General features: G+C 45.4%; 1 protein-coding gene across 4 annotated transcripts in view; it reads right to left on the minus strand.

Moving 5' to 3' along the window:
- Positions 1-18,074, minus strand: part of LOC120023132 (dimethyladenosine transferase 1, mitochondrial-like) — a 43,502-nt gene extending 25,428 nt beyond the window's left edge. Inside the window, exons 1-6 of one of the 4 annotated variants that reach the window (XM_038967112.1) lie at positions 18,038-18,074; positions 10,552-10,700; positions 8,982-9,133; positions 8,754-8,862; positions 8,435-8,586; positions 8,181-8,300 (exon numbers count right to left, since the gene is read on the minus strand). In XM_038967112.1, the coding sequence (XP_038823040.1) occupies positions 8,181-8,300; positions 8,435-8,586; positions 8,754-8,862; positions 8,982-9,133; positions 10,552-10,684 (666 nt within the window). In that variant the 5' untranslated portion in view covers positions 10,685-10,700; positions 18,038-18,074. Of the gene's footprint in view, positions 1-8,180; positions 8,301-8,434; positions 8,587-8,753; positions 8,863-8,981; positions 9,134-10,551; positions 10,701-18,018 lie in introns of all 4 variants that reach the window. The other 3 variants (XM_038967114.1, XM_038967115.1, XM_038967113.1) reach the window with 3 other exon arrangements.
- Positions 18,075-24,931: the final 6,857 nt, after the last annotated feature.

Genomic DNA, 24,931 nt, shown 5'->3' on the forward strand with positions numbered 1-24,931 from the left:
AATAAAGAAATCCCACAAATGCTTATTTCTCTCAAAGTTTGTGCACAAATTTGTTTATATCCCTGTTAGAAAGCATTTCTCCTTTGCCAAGATAATCCATCCACCTGACAGGTGTGGCATATCAGGAAGCTGATTAAACAGCATGATCATTACACAGGTGCACCTTGCGCTGGGGAGCGTAAAAGGCCACTTTAGAATGTGCTGTTTTGTCACACATTTTAGTCATTTAGCAGACACTCATACCGAGCGACTTTCAGTTAGCCATCTTAAGATGAATGTACTGTGGGACAACCACATATCACAGGCATAGAAAGTACATTCTTCCTCAATATAGCTGTCAGTAGAGTCAGAGCTAGAAGGGGTGGGGGGGGGGGGGGGTCAAGTGCAAGTGCTGGTTAAGTGTTCTTTTTGGGGGGGGGGGGGGGGGGGGGGGGGGTTGAGGTGAGGAGGAGGATAATTTAAGATACTGTTTGAAGAGGTAGGGTTTCAGATTTTCTCGGAAGATGGGCAAGGACTCTGCTGCCCTAGCTTCAGGAGGAAGCTGGTTCCACCATTGGAGTGCCAGAACAGAGAAGAACTTGGACTGTGCTGAGCGGGAGCTGCCCTCCCATAGGGGTGTGAGGGCCAAGAGACCTGAGGTGAGACCTGAGGTGGCAGAACGGAGTGCTCGGGTTGGGGTGTAGGGTTTGAGCATAGCCTGAAGGTAGGGAGGGGCAGTTCCTCTTGCTATTCCATAGGTAAGCACCATGTTCTTGTAGTGGATGCAAGCTTCAACTGGAAGCCAGTGGAGTGTGTGGAGGAGCAGGGTGACATGAGCGAACTTGAAAGGGAAGGTTGAAAAACAGGCGGGCTTCTGCGTTCTGGATAAGTTGCAGGGGTTTGATGGCAAAAGCGGGGAGCCCAGCCAACAGCTAATTGCAGTAGTCCAGACGGGAGAGGACAAGTGCCTGGATTAGGACCTGCGCCGCTTCCTGTGTGAGGTAGGACCATACTCTACAGATGTTGTAGAGCATGAACCTGCAGGAGCAGGTCACTGCTTTGATGTTTGCAGAAAACGACAGGGAGTTGTCTAGGGTCATGCCAAGGTTCTTTGCACTCTGGGAGGGCGACACTGTGGAGTTGTCAACCGTGATGTAGAGGTCTTTGAGCGGGCAGCCTTCCCTGGGAGGAAGAGCAGTTCCGTCTTGTCGAGGTTGAGCTTGATGTGGTGGGCCGACATCCAAGTTGAGATATCTGCCAGGCACCCAGAAGTGCGTGTCGCCACCCGAGTGTCAGAAAGCGGGAAGGTGAAAAGTAATTGAGTGTCATCCGCATAGCAATGATAGGAGAGACCCTGTGAGGATATGACAGAGCCGAGTGACTTGGTGTATAGAGAGAAGAGGAGAGGGCCTAGAACCGAGCACTGGGAGACACCAGTAGTGAGTACGTGGTGCAGACACAGAACCTCTCCACGTCACCTGGTAGGAGCGGCCTGTCAGGTAGGATGCAATCCAAGAGTGTGCATAGCCTGAGAAAGAGGGGAGACAGAGGTCAAGGCGTAGGGTAGTTCTGTGTGAGTGGGACCAGTGAACTCAATAGGCTGAGTGAATGAGGAGCGGATGTCGTCAACCTTTTTTCCCCAAAGTGGTTGACAAAGTCGTCCGCAGATAGGAAGGTGAGGATTATTTTATTTCACCTTTATTTTACTACGCAAGTCAAATTCTTATTTACAATGATGGCCTACCCCGGCCAAACCCTAACGACGCTGGGCCAATTGTGCGCTGCCCTATGGGACTCCCAATCACAGCCGGTTGTTATACAGCCTGGAATCGAGCCAGGGCCTGTAGTGATGAGATGCAGTGCCTTAGACCGATGTGCCACTTGGGAGCCCAATTAAGGAGGGAGGAGAAGGTGGAAGAGAGTTTCCTAGGGTTGAAATTTAGAGTGGCAGAAAGTGGCTTTAGCAGCAGATACAGAGGAAGAGAAGATAGGTCCTCTGGAAGTTTAGTTTTCCTCCATTTTTTCTCAGCTGCCCCGCAGCCTTGTTCTGTAAGCTCGCAATGAGTCACTCAGCCACGGAGCAGGAGGGCCGAGCCAGCCGGGAGGAAAGGGGACAGTGCAAGTCATAGGATGCGGAAAAGGGAGGAGAGTAGGGTCGAAGAGGCAGAATCAGGAGAGAAGGATTTTGCAGAAGGGAGAGATGATAGGATGGAAGAGGCAAGAGTAGTGGGAGAGAGAGAGCTAAGATTGTAACGGCGCATGACCATCTGGGTAGGGGCTGAGTGGTTAGGTTTGGAGGAAAGGAAGACAGAAAAGGAAACAGAGTAGTGATCAGAGACCTGGAGGGGGGGTTTCAGTGAGATTAGTAGGCGAGCAGCCTCTAGTAAAGATGAGGGAGTTGGAAAGAAAATAATTGAAGGCAGACACCTGTAGGTTGAAGTTGCCAAGTACGAAGAGCGGTGAGCCATCGTCAGGAAATGAGCTTATCAAGTGGTCAAACTCATTAAGGAACTCTCCAAGGGCACCTGGTGGGCAATAGATGTTAACTTCTCTTGGGTAGGGGGCAGCATTTGGAATTTTGGATGAAAAGCATGCCCAAATTAAACTGCCAGCTACTCATCCCCAGAAGATAAGATATGTATATTATTAGTAAATTTGGATAGAAAACAATGAAGTTTCTAAAACTGTTTGAATCATGTCTGTGAGTATAACAGAACTTATTTAGCATGGCGAAACACCGAGGACAAACCATTCAGATATATATTTTTTTTGAGGTCACTCTCTTTTCAATGAGTTTTCATTGGGAAACCAGATTTCTAAGGGACCTTCTTGCAGTTCCTACCGCTTCCACTGGATGTCAACAGTCTTTAGAAATTGGTTGAGGTTATTCCTTTGTGTAATGAAGAAGTACGGCCATCTTGAAAGTGGGTCACTCGAAATGTCCTGTTTGTTAGAAGCGCATGACCAGAAAGCTAGCTACAGTTGGTTTTAATCCTGTATTGAACACAGATCATCCCGTCTTCAATTTGATCAATTATTTACGTAAAAAAATACCTAAAGTTCTATTACAAAAGTAGTTTGAAATTTTTGGGCAAAGTTTACAGGTAACCTTTGAGATATTTTGTAGTCACGTTTCACAATTTGGAACCAGTGTTTTTCTGGATCAAACGCGCCAAATAAATTAATCGAACAAAAGGACCATTTGTGATGTTTATGGCACATATTGGAGTGCCAACAACAGAAGCTTGTCAAAGGTAAGGCATGAATTATATTTTTATTTCTGCGTTTTGTGTCACGCCTGCAGGGTTGAAATATGCTTCTCTCTCTTTGTTTACAATGGTGCTATCCTCAGATAATAGCATCGTTTGCTTTCGCCGAAAAGCCTATTTGAATTCTGACATGGCTGGATTCACAACCAGTGTAGCTTTAATTTGGTATCTTTCATGTGTGATTTAATGAAAGTTTGATTTTTATAGTAATTCATTTGAATTTGGCGCTCTGCATTTTCTCTGTCTTTTTGCCAAGTGATACAGTAGCTTCCCACCTAAACTCAGATTTTTGGATATAAATATGAACTTTACCGAACAAAACATACATGTATTGTGTAACATGAAGTCCTATGAGTGTCATCTGATGAAGATCATCAAAGGTTAGTGATTCATTTTATCTCTATTTCTGCTTTTTGTTACTCCTCTCTTTGGCTGGAAAAATGTCTGTCTTTTTCCTGTGACTTGGCGCTAACCTAACATAATCGTTTGGTGTGCTTTCGTCGTAAAACTTTTGTGAAATCGGACTCTTTGGCTGGATTTACAACAAGTGTATCTTTAAAATGGTGTAAAATACTTGTGTGTTTGAGGAATATATTGACAATATACCACACCTCTTCAGGCCTTATTGCTTAATTAAACCCTCCAATAATTGCCATTTTCTCTCCATTGGGTTTTAAAATGTTCAATGGATTAATTGTTGTTTGTTGGTTAGAGTATACAACTATTAAATGCATTTTCACAACTAAGGTGAGGGGGGGGAGTCACACTGCTAATTGCTGTATGGCTGACACGGTCCCGGCTTCTAAAAATGGGAGATAGCAGTGTGTGGGTGGGGCGTCAGGTTCTTTGTGACACATTTTCTTAGATCTGTTGACGAGTATAATTACAGCTACGCAGCAGCAATGTTCCTTCATCTGTATTAATTAATTGATCCAAAGCTACAGAGAGCAAGATAACACCGCCAATTAGATTAGATGTGTTGGATTTGTCTAGCTCGGCTATGTGAACGCTCCCCTCTAGCTAAGAACGCACTCTGCTCCACCAGGCCTCCTCAGACAGAGACACACAGCCTTCAGCAATACAGCTTCACTCTCCAATACCCATCCTACCTCGTATGCATTGCTTCTTAGCATTGATATGGCCAGTAGTAGATTTCTTGGGTGAAATAACTCCCACTGATGTACTCTCATACTACTGTACTGCCTCAGAAGCAGTTAATATCAAGGTCCTAACTTTGTCCATGACTGCACTTCACAGTATTGACAAGAGTGTGAGTTTTTGTCACGACCCAGCTCGTGGGAAGTGACAAAGAGCTCTTCAGGGCACAAATAATAATAGAAAAATAATAAATAATTTTTCTCTTCATTTAGCCATCTTACATATAAAACCTTATTTGTTCCTCAATAATTGTGAATAACTCACCACAGGTTAATGAGAAGGGTGTGCTTAAAAGGATGCACATAACTCTGCAATGTTGGGTTGTATTGGAGAGAGTCTCAGTCTTAAATCATTTTCCACACACAGTCTGTGCCTGTATTTAGTTATCATGCTAGTGAGGGCCGAGAATCCACTCTCAAATAGGTACATGGTTGCAACAAGCATCAGTGTCTTAACAGCGCGACTTGCCAAGGCAGAATACACTGAGCGCAGCCCAATCCAGAAATCTGGCAGTGGCTTCTGATTGAATTCAATTTTCACAGAACTGCTTATTGCAATTTCGATGGGGCTCTCTTGTTCAGATATCGGTAAGTGGACTGGAGGCAGGGCATGGAAGGGATAACGAATCAAGTTGTTTGTGTCATCCGTTTCGGGAAAGTACCTGCGCACCCAGCTCACTCAGGTTCTTCGCTACATCACATTTGACATTGTCCATAAGCTTGAGTTCATTTGCTCACAAAAAAATCATACACTGATGGAAAGACCTGTGTGTTGTCCTTGTTAATGCGGACAGAAAAGAGCTCCAACTTCTTAATCCTAGCCTCAATTTTGTCCCGCACATTGAATATAGTTGCGGAGAGTTCCTGTAATCCTAGATTCAGGAACTCTTTATTAATTATTTGACTAGGCTACCTGTATTTGACATTGTGTTGTTATTTCGCTGAACACTAGATGGTTTCATTTTATTTTTGGCAGTGAAACGAGGCTACTCAGGCGAGATAAAAAAATCTCACCCAAATGTATAGCCCCTAAAAAAAAAAATGTGAATCACATTTTTATTTGGCGTACCCCCGATGGCATTGCCCCCAGTTTGGGAATACCTGCTCTACAACATACGTTGAGTACGACCCTACCTCACACAGGAAGCTGCGCAGGTCCTAATCCAGGCACTTGTCCTCTGCCGTCTGGACTACCGCAACTCGCTGTTGGCTGGGCTCCCCGCTTTTGCCATCAAACCCCTGCAACTTATCCAGAACGCAGAAGCCCGCCTGTTTTTCAACCTTCCCTTTCAAGTTCTCTCATGTCACCCTGCTCCTCCACACACTCCACTGGCTTCCAGTTGAAGCTTGCATCCACTACAAGAACATGGTGCTTACCTATGGAATAGCAAGAGGAACTGCCCCTCCCTACCTTCAGGCTATGCTCAAACCCTACACCCCAACCCGAGCACTCCGTTCTGCCACCTCAGGTCTCTTGGCCCTCCCACCCCTATGGGAGGGCAGCTCCCTCTCAGTCTAGTCCAAGCTCTTCTCTGTCCTGGCACTCCAATGGTGGAACCAGCTTCCTCCTGAAGCTAGGACAGCAGAGTTCCTGCCCATCTTCCGAGAACATCTGAAACCCTACCTCTTCAAACAGTATCTTAAATTATCCTCCTCCTCACCTCAACCCCCCACCCCCCAAAAATAAAGAACACTTAACCAGCACTTGCACTTGACCCCCCCCCCCCCCCACCCCTTCTAGCTCTGACTCTACTGACAGCTACTTTGAGAAAAAAATGTTGCCTGTGATATGTGGTTCTCCCACCTAGCTACTGTATCTTAAGATTAATGCACTAACTAAGTTGCTCTGGATAAGAGCCTCTGCTAAATGACTGAAATTTAAAATCACGGATATCCTACAGAAACATGCATGAGCACAAATGAACAACTGCAGCACAAACACACACTACTCAGACCCACATACACGCATGCCTGCGCACATACACGCATGGCACGTGTACATTTAGACACACTCGGACACACACACAAGAACACACAGAGATAGCGTAAAAGCCGCCTCTGCGTGATAAAATAATCATTGAAGCTATTTCTTCTAAGGGAATGAACAATCAGCCCTAGTTTCATTCACTTCACTGCTCCTCTGTTCTTCCCTTACTCCATCCATTCCATACAGATGAAATATTTACTAACAGAGGGCTTTCAAAGAGGGACAACTTCTTCAGGGGACCCAAGTCCAACCTAAAGCCCATCCCCAAGAACAGAGAAACATCATTCTCTGTAGTCTGTAGCCTAGGCCTATAATTGTACATAATAATCATTCCCCTCACCAGTTTCACAGACCTAAGACTGTGAAAGGGATCGAGCTCTCATTACTGCTCTGTGTGATAGCACTGCATCTCAAATACCCACCAGGCATAATTACCCAATTGTCACAATTCCGAAGACACTTCTGAGACAACATTGATTTAACGCAGCCGTAATGAACCCTTGTACTGTACGTGTCTCACAAAGAGTCGAGTGACAGTAGCAGAAAGACTTGAATGACAAAGAAATGGGGGCAATGGAGGAAGAGGAGAACAGAGAGTAAACAGGGGTCACACGTTATGTGGATAGTCCGGACTTTCCATCTGTAGATGCTGTAACAGATGACCATACTATCAACAAACTATCTGTTGATAAGCAACGGCTTGCTACAGTTACAGCTAGTGTTTTGAACAAGGGTAAGGTTAAAGAGCTGGGACGATAGACCAAAAAAAATGACGTATTCCAACATGGCCTTCCTCTTTCCAAAGCATTTTGCTGACGTCGGTCATTTTCTGCGACTTTGCTACACAACGTTTCTGTAGAGCGTTCTAAAACCATTATTTGGTCAACGGTAATATATGCATTATGTGGATTCCTACTATGAAAGTATCTGCCGGTCCCTGTTTGGCTGTGGCCTGCTGACTCTCATTCCCTCTCCCCACTGTGCGCACGGAGGAGGGATGCATTCTGAGCAGCACAGGCATGTGACCGTTGCTTAAAGGGGATTGCTGGAAAGGCCGTTTTCAAAGCAACTACTGTTGTTCTAGTTCTGTAGAGGAGAGTCACAGATCATGTATTTCTCACCTCTTAATATTGAGTTCACGACACCCATTTACAACTGGAGTAGGCTGTAGTTAGTATGGTTTTGATGCCCAGCAGTAACATCAATAAGGGATCACAGCTTTCACCTGGATTCACCTGGTCAGTCTATCTCATGGAAAGAGCAGGTGTTCATAATGTTTTGTACACTCAGTGTAGCTTATAGGCCAATATGCACCAATTTGCACAAAGATGTAAAAAAGAAGTCTGCTAATTCTGGATTCTATTTTGACAGGTTGCACATCAAAATATAATCATGCATTTCCTGGATATGTTCGATGAAATAGCTGCATTTTTTAAATCATAGACCACCATTTCAGTCGTCTTACTTGACACTGGGGAAAAAAGGTCTCGGGCTCTGCCGCTAAGTAACTGTCCATTAAAACATGATCATTGTATTTGTTGTTATCGAGCAAAACAGTTCTATGACTTTTTGTCCATATCGCCCAGCTGTAGCACCTCCCCAAAAAATAATTGATCGTAATTTAGAGCAGATTTATCGTTATCGCAAATAATTGTCAATTTATCGCGGTATGGATATTTGTCATCTTCAACTTTGTCACCATGGAGCATTGTCATTATCATTTTCGATATACAGCCAAGATGGCGTGTGCGTGTAGTGGGCAGAGTAAAGCAGAGCGTGGGGTCCTACCTCAGGTTTGGGGATGAAGGCCCGTCCTGGGATGGTGAAGCAGCTCTTTACAGTACAGAGGTACTGGGCCATGATGGACAGACGACTCCTCTGTCTGCTGGCTGTGCTGGCTGTCAACCTCTGGAGAGGAGAACGCAACATATTTGGTCTGTATAATTTATACCCCTGAACAGTAGATCAACGCTGAATAATACAAATGGAAATTCAGGAAAACCGACTGAGTGAGAATAAACAGTACTGGACAGCATACATACTTCTGCCACCTCTTTCTGAAAGGTAAGGGTGAGTCTGGTCCGGCCGTAAACAAATGGTCCAGTTCTGTTGGATATGTTCTCCAGCCACTTGATGATGAGAGGAGTGGACACACTGAAGGGAAGGTTCCCTATGATATGCAGGTCCGGCGGATCTGAGCAGGGACAGTTGTAGTCAACCACACTGTTGCATGTTGCAAAACATGGCACAAAATCTATGTACTTTTTGTTCCAGACATAAAACAATCTAGTAGGCACTTCCATCAACCAGGCAGGTGACAAATCCACCTCAATACTAGGTCTACTTTTTCATCTCACTCACCATCCTCCCATGCCTTGGTTATGACATCTGGAAATCCTCTGTCCATTCTGTATGTGAGTATGTCACCATGGACAACCCTGAGCTTCCCTGGTGCTGCTTCAGACAAGAGCTGTGGAAACGGAAATTGCATCTTACAGGTACTTGAGAATTTAAAAACCACTTTACTGTTTCCAATTTCGGCAATTCTTTGAAAGACAACCCCTTCCTGCATGTTCTCCTGTTAGGTACCTTTAGTCCAGGTATAAAGCGGTTGTCCTTCTCCACCACCAGCAGGTCTGCAGCCCCAGCGTTGAGGATGGAGCGGGTCAGACCTCCAGGTCCAGGACCCACCTCACACACATGGGCGTCCCTCAGACTGCCTGCCTGGCGCACAATCTTATCTACACAGTTCAGAAAACACACAGCGACCAGGGTGTACTACTTACTCACATTGGAATGGGTTGGATATAATAAAGGTGAACCATGTACAAATAACTGCCAAATTACAGGAAACACTTGAGTAAATGAAGGATACGAACTATATTGAAAGCAGGTGCTTCCACACAGGTGTGGTTCCTCAGTATTTAAAGCAATTAACATCCCATCATGCTTAGGGTCATGTATTAAAATGCCCAGTTGCCCATTATTTTGGCTACCATGGCTAAAAGAAGAGATCTCAGGGACTTTGAAAGAGGGGTCTCAAAGGAGCATTGCGGGTTTAAAGGGTGTGTGTGTCTCAGTCACCAGATCTCAACCCAATTGAACACTTATGGAGATTCTGGAGCCACACCTGAGACAGTGTTTTCAACCACCATCAACAAAACAACACATTATGGAATTTTTCATGGAAGAATGGTGTCGCATCTCTGCAATAGAGTTCCAGACACTTATAGAATCTATGCCAAAGTACATTTAGGGCCTTGTAAAAAGGAGAATGAGGACGGAATCCAGACATTAAGATGGAATTCAACAATATAAACTAGTATTTGCATCAATCCAGTGTCCATTTGTTTTGCTAACTCTGCAGTCACATGAGCACAGAATCGCTAACCAAAAAACCCTCTCTTGCTTGTGCCCACTTACATTAAAGTTTATCTAGGCCTACACCCAAAAATCCAAATTTCTTAGACTTTTCCCAGACCTCAAGTGGTCTTCTGGTGTGGTTTAATCATTGTTGTGGACTTAAAACATTTAGTTATTTTTCTATTTAAAAAATGAAAAACCCCCAAAATTGGTAAACTGAAACCTGAAAAAAAAGACAGATTATTATTAATAAAACAGAATCAGGGCAGGGGGAATACAATAAATGTAATTGGGCCCTAAGCATTGAATCTGTTCTAGTGGCCCAACACCCTATTAAATCACTATGTTGGTGTTTCCTTTATTTTGGAGGTTACCTGTATCAATACACTATCTAGTTGATGTTACATGCATCTTTTATTATGACATTCTGATATTCAAGAACAGTGGCTTCCATATGTCTATGACTTGCAGGCTAAATAAAGGTGGGCAGTGGCACTGTATTTTAGCATAGGCATATGCCTGGCTCCCATCTCTCCTTGGCAAAGCTGGCTATGCTTCTGTAATGCTTTTATCTAAAACAGAAACCTTGTTCAAGGGCACCAGATCAGATCTGCAGCACTGCATCACTGATAGAATCACATCGGTAGTGTCTGCTGCTTGTGGACAAGCCTATGTGGGCACTTCAGTCCAGTACACTAAATGTGATGTGAACAGGGGGAAGGAAAAACACCATTGTGTAGAAGACACAGTGTACCAGGTGTTGGTGCATTGCAGCTAGAGGAGGCAGCTGACTCACCTGTGAGCCTCATGTCCAGTAGAAAGTTCTGGGACAGCTGTTTCTCTGCTCGCAGGTTGTACAGTTTGATTACCTCCCCAATGGTGGGCAGGGGAGGCAGGCGAAATGACGCAATCTTTCTGGGACCCGCCATCCCTCAAACCGTTCTGCTGTGCAAATATAAAGGGTGGTACTGTAGTAAGAATATGATGATTAATGCACCTCTTCAATAGGGGCGCAATTACGCTGAGAGGGTAAATGTCAGAGTAATTAGTGACCGTTTAAAGATCTGGGGATTATCTGCTAATCTCCCATAATGACGACAATCATGCTCATGCATCCAGGCTCCATTTTAGAGCTCAACGATCATATGAATTAGGAATTCGAAAAAGATACTCTATTAAAAGCACAACTGCCATTGTCAAGGAATGATCAAGAAAATACATGGTGAAACATTTCTGAGGATTAAAAACATGATCTTGATCGCCACCCAGTGGATCAACCTACATTGTGTTGTGAAATTGATATTGGGCAGTTATGGCTGTATCCTGCCAAAGATAGTGGAATGACTCTGGTGGTTCTGCCCCACAATGTCAAACCTATTACAACAGTCATATGCTAAAACAGTCAAAGTCAACCCAACGTCAAATTAAGCTTTCATTTTGAAGAAATGAATCAGAGCATAGGACCTAACGTTACAACAGACCTTCAACTAGCTGAGGAACGCTCGACCCCATTCTCTTATATCGAGGCAGAGTTGAGTATTGATACCTGGTCGAGCGATTTGCTAGCAACAATATTGAGTCACCATCAGTCAATACTTGTAAAAATGTAAATTCTGAAAACGCTTGTTTGTCCTGTATAACTGTGGCCCTTACGCGGGATGCTGAAATTCATACTTTTAATAAACACTTTTACTGAATACAACCACCAACATTTTTATTTTAAAAAGTATGAATTTCAGCACCCACGCAGAAGAAGCGCAGTTGTACAGGACAAACATAGGTAGGTTACAGGTAAGGGCCACAGTTGTACAGGACAAACATAGGTAGGTTACAGGTAAGGGCCACAGTTGTACAGGACAAACATAGGTAGGTTACAGGTAAGGGCCACAGTTGTACAGGACAAACATAGGTAGGTTACAGGTAAGGGCCACAGTTGTACAGGACAAACATAGGTAGGTTACAGGTAAGGGCCACAGTTGTACAGGACAAACATAGGTAGGTTACAGGTAAGGGCCACAGTTGTACAGGACAAACATAGGTAGGTTACAGGTAAGGGCCACAGTTGTACAGGACAAACATAGGTAGGTTACAGGTAAGGGCCACAGTTGTACAGGACAAACATAGGTAGGTTACAGGTAAGGGCCACAGTTGTACAGGACAAACATAGGTAGGTTACAGGTAAGGGCCACAGTTGTACAGGACAAACATAGGTAGGTTACAGGTAAGGGCCACAGTTGTACAGGACAAACATAGGTAGGTTACAGGTAAGGGCCACAGTTGTACAGGACAAACATAGGTAGGTTACAGGTAAGGGCCACAGTTGTACAGGACAAACACAGGTAGGTTACAGGTAAGGGCCACAGTTGTACAGGACAAACACAGGTAGGTTACAGGTAAGGGCCACAGTTGTACAGGACAAACACAGGTAGGTTACAGGTAAGGGCCACAGTTGTACAGGACAAACACAGGTAGGTTACAGGTAAGGGCCACAGTTGTACAGGACAAACATAGGTAGGTTACAGGTAAGGGCCACAGTTGTACAGGACAAACATAGGTAGGTTACAGGTAAGGGCCACAGTTGTACAGGACAAACATAGGTAGGTTACAGGTAAGGGCCACAGTTGTACAGGACAAACACAGGTAGGTTACAGGTAAGGGCCACAGTTGTACAGGACAAACACAGGTAGGTTACAGGTAAGGGCCACAGTTGTACAGGACAAACACAGGTAGGTTACAGGTAAGGGCCACAGTTGTACAGGACAAACACAGGTAGGTTACAGGTAAGGGCCACAGTTGTACAGGACAAACACAGGTAGGTTACAGGTAAGGGCCACAGTTGTACAGGACAAACACAGGTAGGTTACAGGTAAGGGCCACAGTTGTACAGGACAAACATAGGTAGGTTACAGGTAAGGGCCACAGTTGTACAGGACAAACATAGGTAGGTTACAGGTAAGGGCCACAGTTGTACAGGACAAACATAGGTAGGTTACAGGTAAGGGCCACAGTTGTACAGGACAAACATAGGTAGGTTACAGGTAAGGGCCACAGTTGTACAGGACAAACATAGGTAGGTTACAGGTAAGGGCCACAGTTGTACAGGACAAACATAGGTAGGTTACAGGTAAGGGCCACAGTTGTACAGGACAAACACAGGTAGGTTACAGGTAAGGGCCACAGTTGTACAGGACAAACACAGGTAGGTTACAGGTAAGGGCCACAGTTGTACAGGACAAACACAGGTAGGTTACAGGTAAGGGCCACAGTTGTACAGGACAAACACAGGTAGGTTACAGGTAAGGGCCACAGTTGTACAGGACAAACACAGGTAGGTTACAGGTAAGGGCCACAGTTGTACAGGACAAACATAGGTAGGTTACAGGTAAGGGCCACAGTTGTACAGGACAAACATAGGTAGGTTACAGGTAAGGGCCACAGTTGTACAGGACAAACATAGGTAGGTTACAGGTAAGGGCCACAGTTGTACAGGACAAACATAGGTAGGTTACAGGTAAGGGCCACAGTTGTACAGGACAAACATAGGTAGGTTACAGGTAAGGGCCACAGTTGTACAGGACAAACATAGGTAGGTTACAGGTAAGGGCCACAGTTGTACAGGACAAACATAGGTAGGTTACAGGTAAGGGCCACAGTTGTACAGGACAAACATAGGTAGGTTACAGGTAAGGGCCACAGTTGTACAGGACAAACATAGGTAGGTTACAGGTAAGGGCCACAGTTGTACAGGACAAACATAGGTAGGTTACAGGTAAGGGCCACAGTTGTACAGGACAAACATAGGTAGGTTACAGGTAAGGGTCACAGTTGTACAGGACAAACATAGGTAGGTTACAGGTAAGGGCCACAGTTGTACAGGACAAACATAGGTAGGTTACAGGTAAGGGCCACAGTTGTACAGGACAAACATAGGTAGGTTACAGGTAAGGGCCACAGTTGTACAGGACAAACATAGGTAGGTTACAGGTAAGGGCCACAGTTGTACAGGACAAACATAGGTAGGTTACAGGTAAGGGCCACAGTTGTACAGGACAAACATAGGTAGGTTACAGGTAAGGGCCACAGTTGTACAGGACAAACATAGGTAGGTTACAGGTAAGGGCCACAGTTGTACAGGACAAACATAGGTAGGTTACAGGTAAGGGCCACAGTTGTACAGGACAAACATAGGTAGGTTACAGGTAAGGGCCACAGTTGTACAGGACAAACATAGGTAGGTTACAGGTAAGGGCCACAGTTGTACAGGACAAACATAGGTAGGTTACAGGTAAGGGACTGTATGTTATTTATAATGACAGATACCTGGAGGAAGTCTGAACTCTGAAATAAAAATGGATGGTCCTCCCTTTATTTAGTCAAATATCATTTTACCCTCCCTGAACACTTGAAAAACAAGTGACACCCCCCATACCAAATCATTAAAACATCAAATGAATAGCAGAGAACTTGCCTACCATATACTCTCACTCCTAGGGCAGACCAGAGCCTTCCAAATGAATTTTTAGAAACTCTTCTTTGTTTTGTAAGCATTACATGGGAAAGTAGCCAGAAGATTGTTGATTTGCAGACCACCGCGGACAAGGGTGAAATGATCCCCATTATAATAAAAGCACTGCATGAATCTATCATCTTATTTGCGGTCCGAGAAAAAAATTGCATTTTATAAACACATTTCATTAAATTCCATGTCATTTTACATGACTGTACGCAAGTTCCACAACAGAGCATGACAACGAATGAGTGCATGCTGCAGCACCAGACGTTGTGATTCCTATACAGGCGATTGTTAAAAAAGAGGATAGTCTAAGTTTGGAACAGATCTAAACTTGTCTATCAACTGTAAGAATGAAGCAACAACAGAACCAGTTACATCTGAAGTATCTGATCATCAATGAATTAGAAAACGTCATTTGTTTTTTAACACAGCAGCCGTATACATTAAAGTAGGCCTACACAGTGTACAAAACATTAATAACACCTGCTCTTTCCATGACAGACTGACCAGGTGAAAGCTATGATCCCCTTATTGATGTAACTTGTTAAATCCACTTCAATCAGTGTAGATGAAGGGGAGGAGACAGGTTAAAGAAGGATTTTTAAGCCTTGAGACAATTTAGACGAGGATAGTGTGTGTCATTCAGAGGGTAAATGGGCAAGACAAAAAAATGTAAGCACCTTTGAACAGGATAGGGTAGTAGGTGCCATGCGCACCGGTTTGTGTCAAGAACTGCAACGCTGCTGGGTTTTTCACACTCAACAGTTTCCTGTGTGTATCAAGAATGGTCCACCACCCAAAGGACATCCAGCCAACTTGACAACTGTGGGAAGCATTGGAGTCAACATGGGCCAGCATCCCTGTGGAACATTTTTCCGACACCTTGTAGAGTCCATGCCCCGACAAATTGAGGCTGTTCTGAGGGCAAATGGGGGAGGAGGGAGGGGTGCGCAACTCAATATTAGGAAGTTGTTCCTAATGTTTGGTATACTCAGTGTCTATACACTTGTCATTTTTTTTCACTTGGGAAACTATCATTTTAATTCCATGATATTGTTGTTACAAAATAGATGTGTTGACTGTGATCAGGGCATGGGAATATAAGAGCATCTGCTAGGTTAAATTTACAAACTAAGCATGCATAGCTCACGCATGCTCCTCAAACCAATGACGGGCCAAACTCCTGTTTCTAAAAGAGAATTCAGTGGCACTGTAGAATGAGTGTATGCCTAATAATAATATAGCCTAAATAATACAGGTTTGCTCCTGACTAATTTACAGATAGTATGTTGTTTAATAGCCTGTTAAAATGTTGAACGTCAATTGATAGTGACAGAATCACATTACTGTACTTCCTCTGCAATAAAAGATTGTAGCGCTGCCTCAATGTCAGACACAAACCAAAGATAACCCATATGCATCGGAGTCAGGTCTTTCCCCTGCATTTTACAGCTTGTTTCTAGCATAAAGCATCGCGGACTAAAGCATCTTTATAGAATCAGGTCTATGCTTTTAGCATTTACCCTCACATATCAATTTGAGCCCTGGTTAACTTAACACACCAAGTACTTCACTGACACTGAGATACACTATAAACACAAAAGTATGTGGACACCCCTTCAAATGATTGGATTCACCTATTTCAGCCACACCCGTTGTTGCTGACAGGTGTACAAAACCGAGTACACAGCCATGCTATCTCCATAGACAAACATTGGCAGTAGCATGGCCTTACTGAAGAGCTCAGTGACTTTCAACGTGGCACCCACCGTCATAGGATGCCACCTTTCCAACTAGTCAGTTCGTCAAATTTCTGCACTGCTACAACTGCCCTGGTCAACTGTAAGCGCTGTTACTGTGAAGAGGATAGTCTAGGAGCAACAACGGCTCAGCCGCGAAGTAGTACGCCACACGAGCTCATAGAACGGGACCGCCGAGAGGAGAAGCACGTAGCGCAAAAATAGTCTGTCCTCGGTTGCAACACTCACTACCGAGTTCCAAACTGCCTCTGGAAGCAACGTCAGCACAAGAACTGTTCGTTGGGAGTTTCATGAAATGGGTTTCCATGGCCGAGCAGCCGCACACAAGCCTAAACTCACCATGCGCAATGCCAAGCATCGGCTGGAGTGGTGTAAAGCTTGCCGCCATTTGACTCTGGAGCAGTGGAAACGTGTTCTCTGGAGTGATGTATCACGCTACACCATATGGCAGTTCGACGGACGAATCTGCTTTTGACGGATGCCAGGAGAACGCTACCTGCCCCATAGTGCCAACTGTAAAGTTTGGTGGAGGAGGAATAATGGTCTGGGGCTGTTCTTCATGGTTCTGGCTAGGCCCCTTAGTTCCGGTGATGGGAAATCTTAACACTACAGCATACAATGACATTCTAGACAATTCTGTGCTTCAACTTTAAGGCAACAGTTTGGGGGAGGCCCTTTCCTGTTTCAGCATGACAATGCCTCTGTGCACAAAGCGAGGTCCATACAGAAATGGTTTGTCGAGATCGGTGTGGAAGAACTTGACTGGCCTGCACAGAGCCCTGACCTCAACCCCATCAAACACCTTTGGGATGAATTGGAACACCGACTGCGAGCCAGGCCTAATCGCCCAAAATCAGTGCCCAACCTCACTAATGTTCTTGTGGCTGAATGGAAGCAAGTCCCTTCAGCAATGTTCCAACATCTAGTGGAAAGCCTTGCCAAAAGAGTGGAAGCTGTTATTGCAGCAACGGGGGTGTAATACAGTGTAGTCTAGTTTTATATGCACCATCCTAGCAGCGCAAAAACTCAGGAAGTACATTTTCTTAGAAATATAACACAGAATATCAGCTCTCAACAATGTTTGGAGAAGTGTTCAACATCACCAGTAGGCGTATCTACCAAATCCTTATGATCTGTTTTCATAAGTGCAACGTGACTGCAAGAGACGGTTATAATGTCTGACCAAAATACAGGACAAAAAAAATCTAAATGAGTAGAGTTTGAATGTGTTGATAAGATTACAAAAAATGTCAGCATAATATACATACATAGCACTTACTTAAGCATCTCACAGGAAAAAGTTAGGGCCACACAGAAAATACGAGACATAATTGTTTGGTTACGGGACAAAGGGCCAAAATGCAGGACTGTCCCGCACAAACCGGAACATGTGGACACCCTCCTAGACCCCCCCGGACAAAATGAAGAAAAAAAAACTAAACCCTGCCCCTGATTGAAATGTTTAAATAGCACGACCTCCGCCATTTTTATCCAAGTAACAATTGTGTACATTTCGACCGCTCCATAAGCGTTTTCGTAATTTACAAGTATCGACTGATGGTGACTCAATGTTGTTGCTAGAAAATCGCGCGATCAGTTATCAATAACGTTCCTCAACTCAGCCTCGACATAAGAGAATGGAGTTGAGCGTTCGTCAGATAACCGTCAACAGGCAACGTGATACATTGTAACTAATTATTGACAGTGTGACCATGAAGAGATCTTGCTCTTAATTGAAACCACAGTTTCTAAACCATACTAAACCAACTTTGCTGAAACTGTAGCTAGCAACGCAAAACGTGTAACTATGTAACGTTAGCTATACTAGCTAACTAGCCAGCAGCATGTAGCTACGTTTTCCTTATTTTTCGGGCAAAAGCCTCTGACCTGAAACAGTTACAACATATTTAGGTTCACTCTACTCGTCCGTGCAATATGACTGCTAAAAGCGAACTTTAAACCACAAGACTAGAAAGGTAAAAGTGTTAACCTGATAACACGGTTCTTACCACGTTGGATGTCCTTTCCTGAAATATTGCTTTCGTCAGGAAACTGGCAGGTTGACGTCCAATGGGATTGCTTCTGCAACCAATCAATTTGGGAGAGGCGGGACTTCAGTTTCTCTTTGAACGTCCACATCTTGTTGATGTAATGATAGGTCATGGGCAACAGAGGGAAGGAAGTATTTTGATAACAAGCTTCGACATTTGACATACTGTATAATTCAAAAGAGAAACAAACTCTTTTCACGCCACTTCGATATAGTAACGACCAGAAGTGACTTTTTCGTAACACGTTAGGAAAATTTACGCAGCATGTTATGATCATTAGGTTAAGGTTAGGAAAAGGGTTAGGGTTAGCGAAAATGTTTTCCCTAACCTGCTACGAAAATAGCGAATAGCGAAGTGCCATGAAATGTCTGTCCCTAATCCAAAAGTGTGCATTACATACAATATACATTATCGATTGATGTATTCCCTGGAGAACAATTAAGTGTGGTTCTGCCATGATTTCTCATCATCAGCATGTTTGATCTGTCTGCTATTTACAACTGTGGACAACATTGAGTCATCTTTGTGGGTGGGCATATAACGCGAACGTCTAGCAACCCAAAGATGTTTTGAAATAAAATAAATATTTGACAGATGCATGGTGCGCAAAGCAGAACAGATTTTGACATGTTTATTGTCTACATATATAGTGATGCAAATGCACCACTGCTGTATATGCATGAATCAGACATGGGATGAGAATGGAATATATTGTGATCCAATTTTCATACAGTGCTATTACTACTAAATGTAACATTGTATTGTACTAACAAATTACATCATAAACAGCTCTTTTTGAATGTCCCTGCAGGCAGAAGCAACAATTTATGGATGAGTAGCCTATACAGTTATGGGAAGATGCATCATTTCAACATTTACTCAGGAACTTATTATAAAGATTTCTTATAACATCTTGGTATAAACATCATTATAAATTCAGCTTCAGACGTTACAACACATTCAAATAATTACATTATCCTCTCAGCAAGATGGAGCTACTGTAGAAGAGATTCATCATATCAGGTTTTGACTAAGGGGGATCCATTGTGCACACGCAGCTGTTGGTTAGAATGAACCCTGTGGCCCTGAGTCCCTCATCTCCCTGGCAGCTCTGTTCACAGTACAGGGAGGGTCAGGGTGTCACAAACTCTTTTTGTTGAGATGGAAACGCTCCCCTCGAGGGTCTGTAGATGAGTGGCAGTTACAGATCCCGCTGTGGCCGACCTTGCGGATGGGAGAGAGACAGTAAAAAGCAGTCTGTCTGGAATGCTGCTGCTGCTATGGAAACAGGTCGACCAATCACATACTTCAAAGAATGCTTCATGTGGACCTACTGTCTTCCCTGTCACTCCCGGAAAGTCACCTTTCTGACAATTTATTCTGTTAAAATGCCATTATTTAATTAGCATTGAATAGCATGGGACAAATCAGTGCTCTCCAGACTGATCTAAATGTGCACATTTTTCAAACACTTGAAACAGCTTTTTGCTGCAATGTAATCATTATGCCTAATTCTATGTCAAAAATCTAATCATACCTCTTTACTTGTACAATTGTCATTTTATTAATGATGCACATTGATTATTTAAAAACATTTATGCCTTTAGTACAGGAATTCAGTACAACTGCCACATCAGGTTTGAAGACCCAGAGGCAGACTGTGTCGAAGTAACAATGTTTATTACAGCAACAGGGGCAAAGGTACAGGACGGCAGGCAGGCTCATGGTCAGGTCAAGCAGAGATCGGTAATCCAGAGGTGGGGCAAAGGTACAGGACGGCAGGCTCAGGAAACAGGAGACAAAAGGCTGTGAGACATGGGTTTAACTCTGGACACATGAAAGGTGAGATGTATATGAAGGGTATGGGGCAACAGAAGACGAACAGCAGAGGGGCTACTAATTTTGGAGATGGGAAATAGGCCGATAAAGCGGGGGGAGAGTTTGCGGGATTCCACCCAGAGGGGCAGATCCCGGGTGGATAGCCATACCTTCTGCCCGAGACGATACCGGGGTCCGATGGCGATCCGCTTGTCGTCGATACCTGGAGGTGGTCTTGAGGAGGGCCGACCGAGCTCTCCTCCAGGTAGGACGACAACGGCGGACAAACATCTGGGCAGAAGGAATGCCGACCTCGTCCTCCTGCTCGGGGAAGAGCGGGTGCTGATTCTCCAGGGAACACTCAAAAGGAGATAGGCCCATGGCAGAGCAGGGAAGGGTGTTGCGGGCGTTTCCGACCCTCACCAGCTGCTGGCTCTAGGAGGTGGGGTTGGCGGAAACCAGGCAGCGCAGAGTAGTCTCCAGATCCTGGTTGGCTCACTCCGACTGCCCATTGGACTGGGGGTGGAATCCGGAGGACAGGCTGGCCGAATTACTAATGCAGAACGCCTTCCAGAACCGAGACGAGAACTGAGGGCCCCGGTCAGAGACCATGTCGACTGGTAGTCCATGGATACGGAAGACGTGCTGCACCATGAGCTGTGCCGTCTCCTTGGCAGAGGGTAGTTTGGGGAGAGGAATGAAGTGGGAGGCTTTGGAAAACCGATCCACCACAGTCAGGATGGTGGTGTTGCCATCAGATGGGGGAAGAACCGTGACAAAGTCCAGGGAGATGTGGAACCAGGGACCAGCCGGAGCTTGTCGAGGAGTCTTGTTTTGTGCACACACCGTGCAAGTGGTGACGAATGCAGAGACGTCAGGGACCATGGTGGGCCACCAGAAGCATCGTCGCACAAAAGCCAGGGTACGGCAGGAGCCCGAGTGGCAGGCCATCCAGGACCACGGAGCGGACCACGTCAGGCACAAACATCCGGTTATCTGGACCCCCCCGGGGTTCAGCTGGGAACGTTGTGCCTCCAGGACCTGTTTCCCTATACCACAGCTGAGTGCCGTCGCCAGGCACGAGGTGGGAAGGATGGTCTCGGGCTCTGGAGTAATAGCTGTGGGGCTATAATGGTGAGACAGTGCATCCGCCTTGATATTCTTGGATCCCGGACGATATGAGAGAGAGAGAAGTTGAACGGTGTGAACAGCAGGGCCAATCTAGCATGCCTGGAGTTGAGGCATTTGGCGGTGTGGAGGTACTCCAGATTTTTGTGGTCGGTCCATACGATGAACGGGTGTTCCGCCCCTTCCAGACAGTGCCTCCATTCCTCCAATGCCATCTTCACTGCGAGAAGCTCACGATTTCCCACATCGTAGTTTTTCTCGGTGGCGTTGAGGCGATGGGAGAAGAAGCCACAGGGATGTAGTTTCATGTCCAGGGCAGAACACTGGGACAGGACCGCCTCCACTCCTACATGAGACGCATCGGAATCCACCACGAACTGACGGGAAGGGTCAGGATGAACCAGGATGGAAGCAGTGGTGAAGCGGTGTTTGAGGTCCCAGAATGCCCAGTCAGCAGCAGGTGACCACGTGAACGGATCCTTGGGAGAGGTGAGTGCTGACAGGGGGGAAGCTAGGGTTCCTTTTGGACACTCTCGGGATCCATTTGGACACTCCCGGGGGAGATGATGTACCCCAGAAAGGGGATGGTGGAGCGATGGAACTCGCACTCCTCTGCTTTTACAAACAGCTGGTTCTCCAGGAGGCGTTGAAGAACCTGTCGGACGTGGAGCACATGTTCTTGGGGGGAGTGGGAGAAGACAAGGATGTCATCAATGTAGACGAAGACGAACCGGTTCAACATGTCACGGAGAACATAATTTACCAGAGCCTGGAACACAGCAGGGGCGTTGGTGAGGCCAAATGGCATGACCAAATACTCGTAGTGGCCGCTGGCCATGTTGAAGGCGGTCTTCCACTCATTCCCCTCCAAGGTGGTAGGCATTCCGTAGATCCAGCTTGGAAAACACGGTGGCCCCCTGGAGCGGCTCGAGGGCCAAGGAGATGAGTGGTAGCGGTTCTTCACCATTATGTCATTGAGTCCCCAGTAGTCGATGCACGGGCGCCGGGTCTTGTCTTTCTTCTCCACAAAGAAGAACCCTGCACCGGCGGAAGAGGACGAAGGACGTATAAATTCTGCAGCTAGGGAGTCCCCAATGTAGGTGTCCATAGCCTTGGTCTCCGGTTCTGACAGCGAATACAGTCGTCCCCAAGGCGGAGCGGTGTTAGGGAGAAGGTCAAAACTGTAGTCATGTGGTCGGTGCGACGCCAGCGAAGTGGCCCGGGCCTTGTTGAACACCTCCCAAAGGTCCTGGTACTCCACGGGAATGGCGGAGAGGTCCGGGGCACCTTCCGAGCCCCCATGAAGACGACGCTGTCATGACGTTGGCCTGTGGGTAGGTTTATGACAGTCATAAATACCTCTTTCCCCCCTTTTTCTCTCTCCCTACTATAACTGATGTGACATAAGGAAACCCATGGGTTAACATAGAGATTCTGGGTAACATCAGAAGTTGGGGGAAATGAACTATATTCTGGTAATCCGACCAACTGAACATATGCGGTGGTACTTAAGGTATATTATGTCAGTTCGGTTGCCCTCTGACACATTCTCATCAATGATAGAATGACATAAACTCTACTGTGGAAAGTCTAAATGTCAGAGATATCGGATTCACATGGAATTGTTGTTTAATTCAAATGTTTGAATATGACATTATTTGTGAAGAGGTGAAATGTAATTTTAGCTTCCAAATGAGAGATCTGGACTTTCATAAGTGTTCCTCTGCTCACAGTGGCCCGCCCCTGTGAAGAGGCATGGGTTATAAACTTTTCAGACACACCCCTCTCCATCCACTATAAAAGCCATTGACAAGAATATAACTTCCTGTTCCGGGCACACCAGGATGACGGTCCGGTGTCAGAATGGTTCAGATAATAACTACAGAACTAAGCCAACATCAGCATGGACTTTGATTGTGAATGGTATGAACTTTGAACTCGTATTCACTACAGAAGTGATATCTCCTAGCCGTTGAGTTAGCAACAGCTAAACGCAGGTTAGGAAGGACAGTCCAAGTATGCCGTCTACTACACACAACGTATCCCGTGACTACCAGAGACATTCTTCAAAGGACAGAGGACTCGGGTTGGCGACACGGTCCATCTACCACCACCTACTGAAGCGCAGCTCAGAGTAAATATTTATTGCATTCCTTTTCAAATGGGCGGTAATTTAGAATGCATAAGATACTGTATTTACGATAGCACAGCTCGCCTATGTTCCAGTCTCCCGCTCTTTCACTAGGACTCAGACCCTTCCCTTTGTGTAACAAGCTGTCATATCTATTCCGCCCGCTAGGGACGTTTTTCTGTATGACGTAATTTGTGATCAAGTTATGATTTAATTGTATATGTGTGATTCTGTGTGATTAGTTAGGTATTTAGTAAATAAATAATTAAACCCAATTTTGTATTGCTGATTCAACTTGTTAGCCAGGATTCTTGCAGATAATCAAGGATTTACAACTTTCAGATGAGACTGAATAAAATGACGATTAATGTGACTGTTATGGATGTAAAATCTTACTAAATCTTTAAGAGTTTATTCGAAAGATAACAGCTCTATAAATATTATTTCGTGGTGTCCCTCTCTAGTTAATTAACATTTACATGATTAGTTCAATCAGGTAATATTAATTACGGAGAAATTATTTTATAGAATAGCATGTCATAGCAATTAATCTGGCATAGTCAAAGACACGACAACGCTAACTTCAGACACTGGGTGTGGCAGAAGGGACTCCAGCCCATGATGGCACCAGTAGACGAGTTGATGAGGGGATTGTGTCGCTGGAGCCAGGAGAATCCCAATACCACGGGAATCTGAGGAGACTTGAGCAGGAATTGAATAGTCTCGCTGTGATTCCCTGACACCCATAGGTTGATGGGAGTGGTAATATGAGTGACCCGGCCTATAGAGCGCCGGTCCAGCACTCTAACATCCATGGGAGTGGAGGGGACCTGAGTGGGACATTCAGCTCAGAAGCCAGTGTAGCGTCCAAAAAACTCTCATCGGACCCAGAGTCAATGAGGACCCGGAGAGATTTAGACTGGTTTCCCCACAGTAGAATGGCATGAACAGGGGTGCGAGCAAGGGAAGCAGGAAAGTTCTCCCTATGGCCCACTAGAGTGCTTGCTCCTACCAGTGAGCCTGATCTTTTAAAGGACAAGAGGACACAAAATGACCAAGAGTCCCACAATACAGACAACTCTTCGTGTTGATCCTGTATTGCAGTTCCGCTTGGGAAGCGGTGACTCGGCCATCTTCGGCAACTCTCGAGGAAGGTTGGGAAGCCTCGAGTTGTCTTGGCAACGGGATCGTCGGGAACTTCCGGAATGACTCGGAGGCAAGGTGGAATCCCTGGACGTGCGAGCGAAGTCGAATTTCCTCTCCCTCCGTTGTTGCAGTAGACGCCCATTGATTCGGATGGTCAAAGCAATGAGGGAATCGAGGTCCGTGGGTAGCTCCCGAGCAGCAAGCTCGTCCTTGACCTCCTCCGAGAAGCCGTGCAGGAACATATCAAACAGTGCTTCCTGGATCCAAGCACTCTCCGCTGCCAACTTGCGGAATCCTGCCGAAGCTGGATTAGCTTCTCTCCCTAAAAATGGGTAAAAAAAATCTTCTTCACCTCTCCCACGAACCCCTCCAGGCTAACGCATATGGCAGGCTGTTGTTCTCATACAGCAGTAGCCCAGGTGAGAGCCCTCTCAGACATCAGCGTAATGAGATAGGCTATCTTGGAGCGATCCAAGGGGAAGGAGGAGGGCTGAAGCTCGAAAATGAGGGCTCACTGAGCTAGAAACGCCCGACAGGTGCTCGGCTCTCCATTGAAGCGTTCCGGGGGGGGGTAAACGGGGCTTCCGGGAAGGTGGAGTGACCGATGAGACGATGCTGCTAGCAGCTGG

Source organism: Salvelinus namaycush, chromosome 28 (genome assembly GCF_016432855.1).
Source record: "Salvelinus namaycush isolate Seneca chromosome 28, SaNama_1.0, whole genome shotgun sequence".
Taxonomy (NCBI): domain Eukaryota; kingdom Metazoa; phylum Chordata; class Actinopteri; order Salmoniformes; family Salmonidae; genus Salvelinus; species Salvelinus namaycush.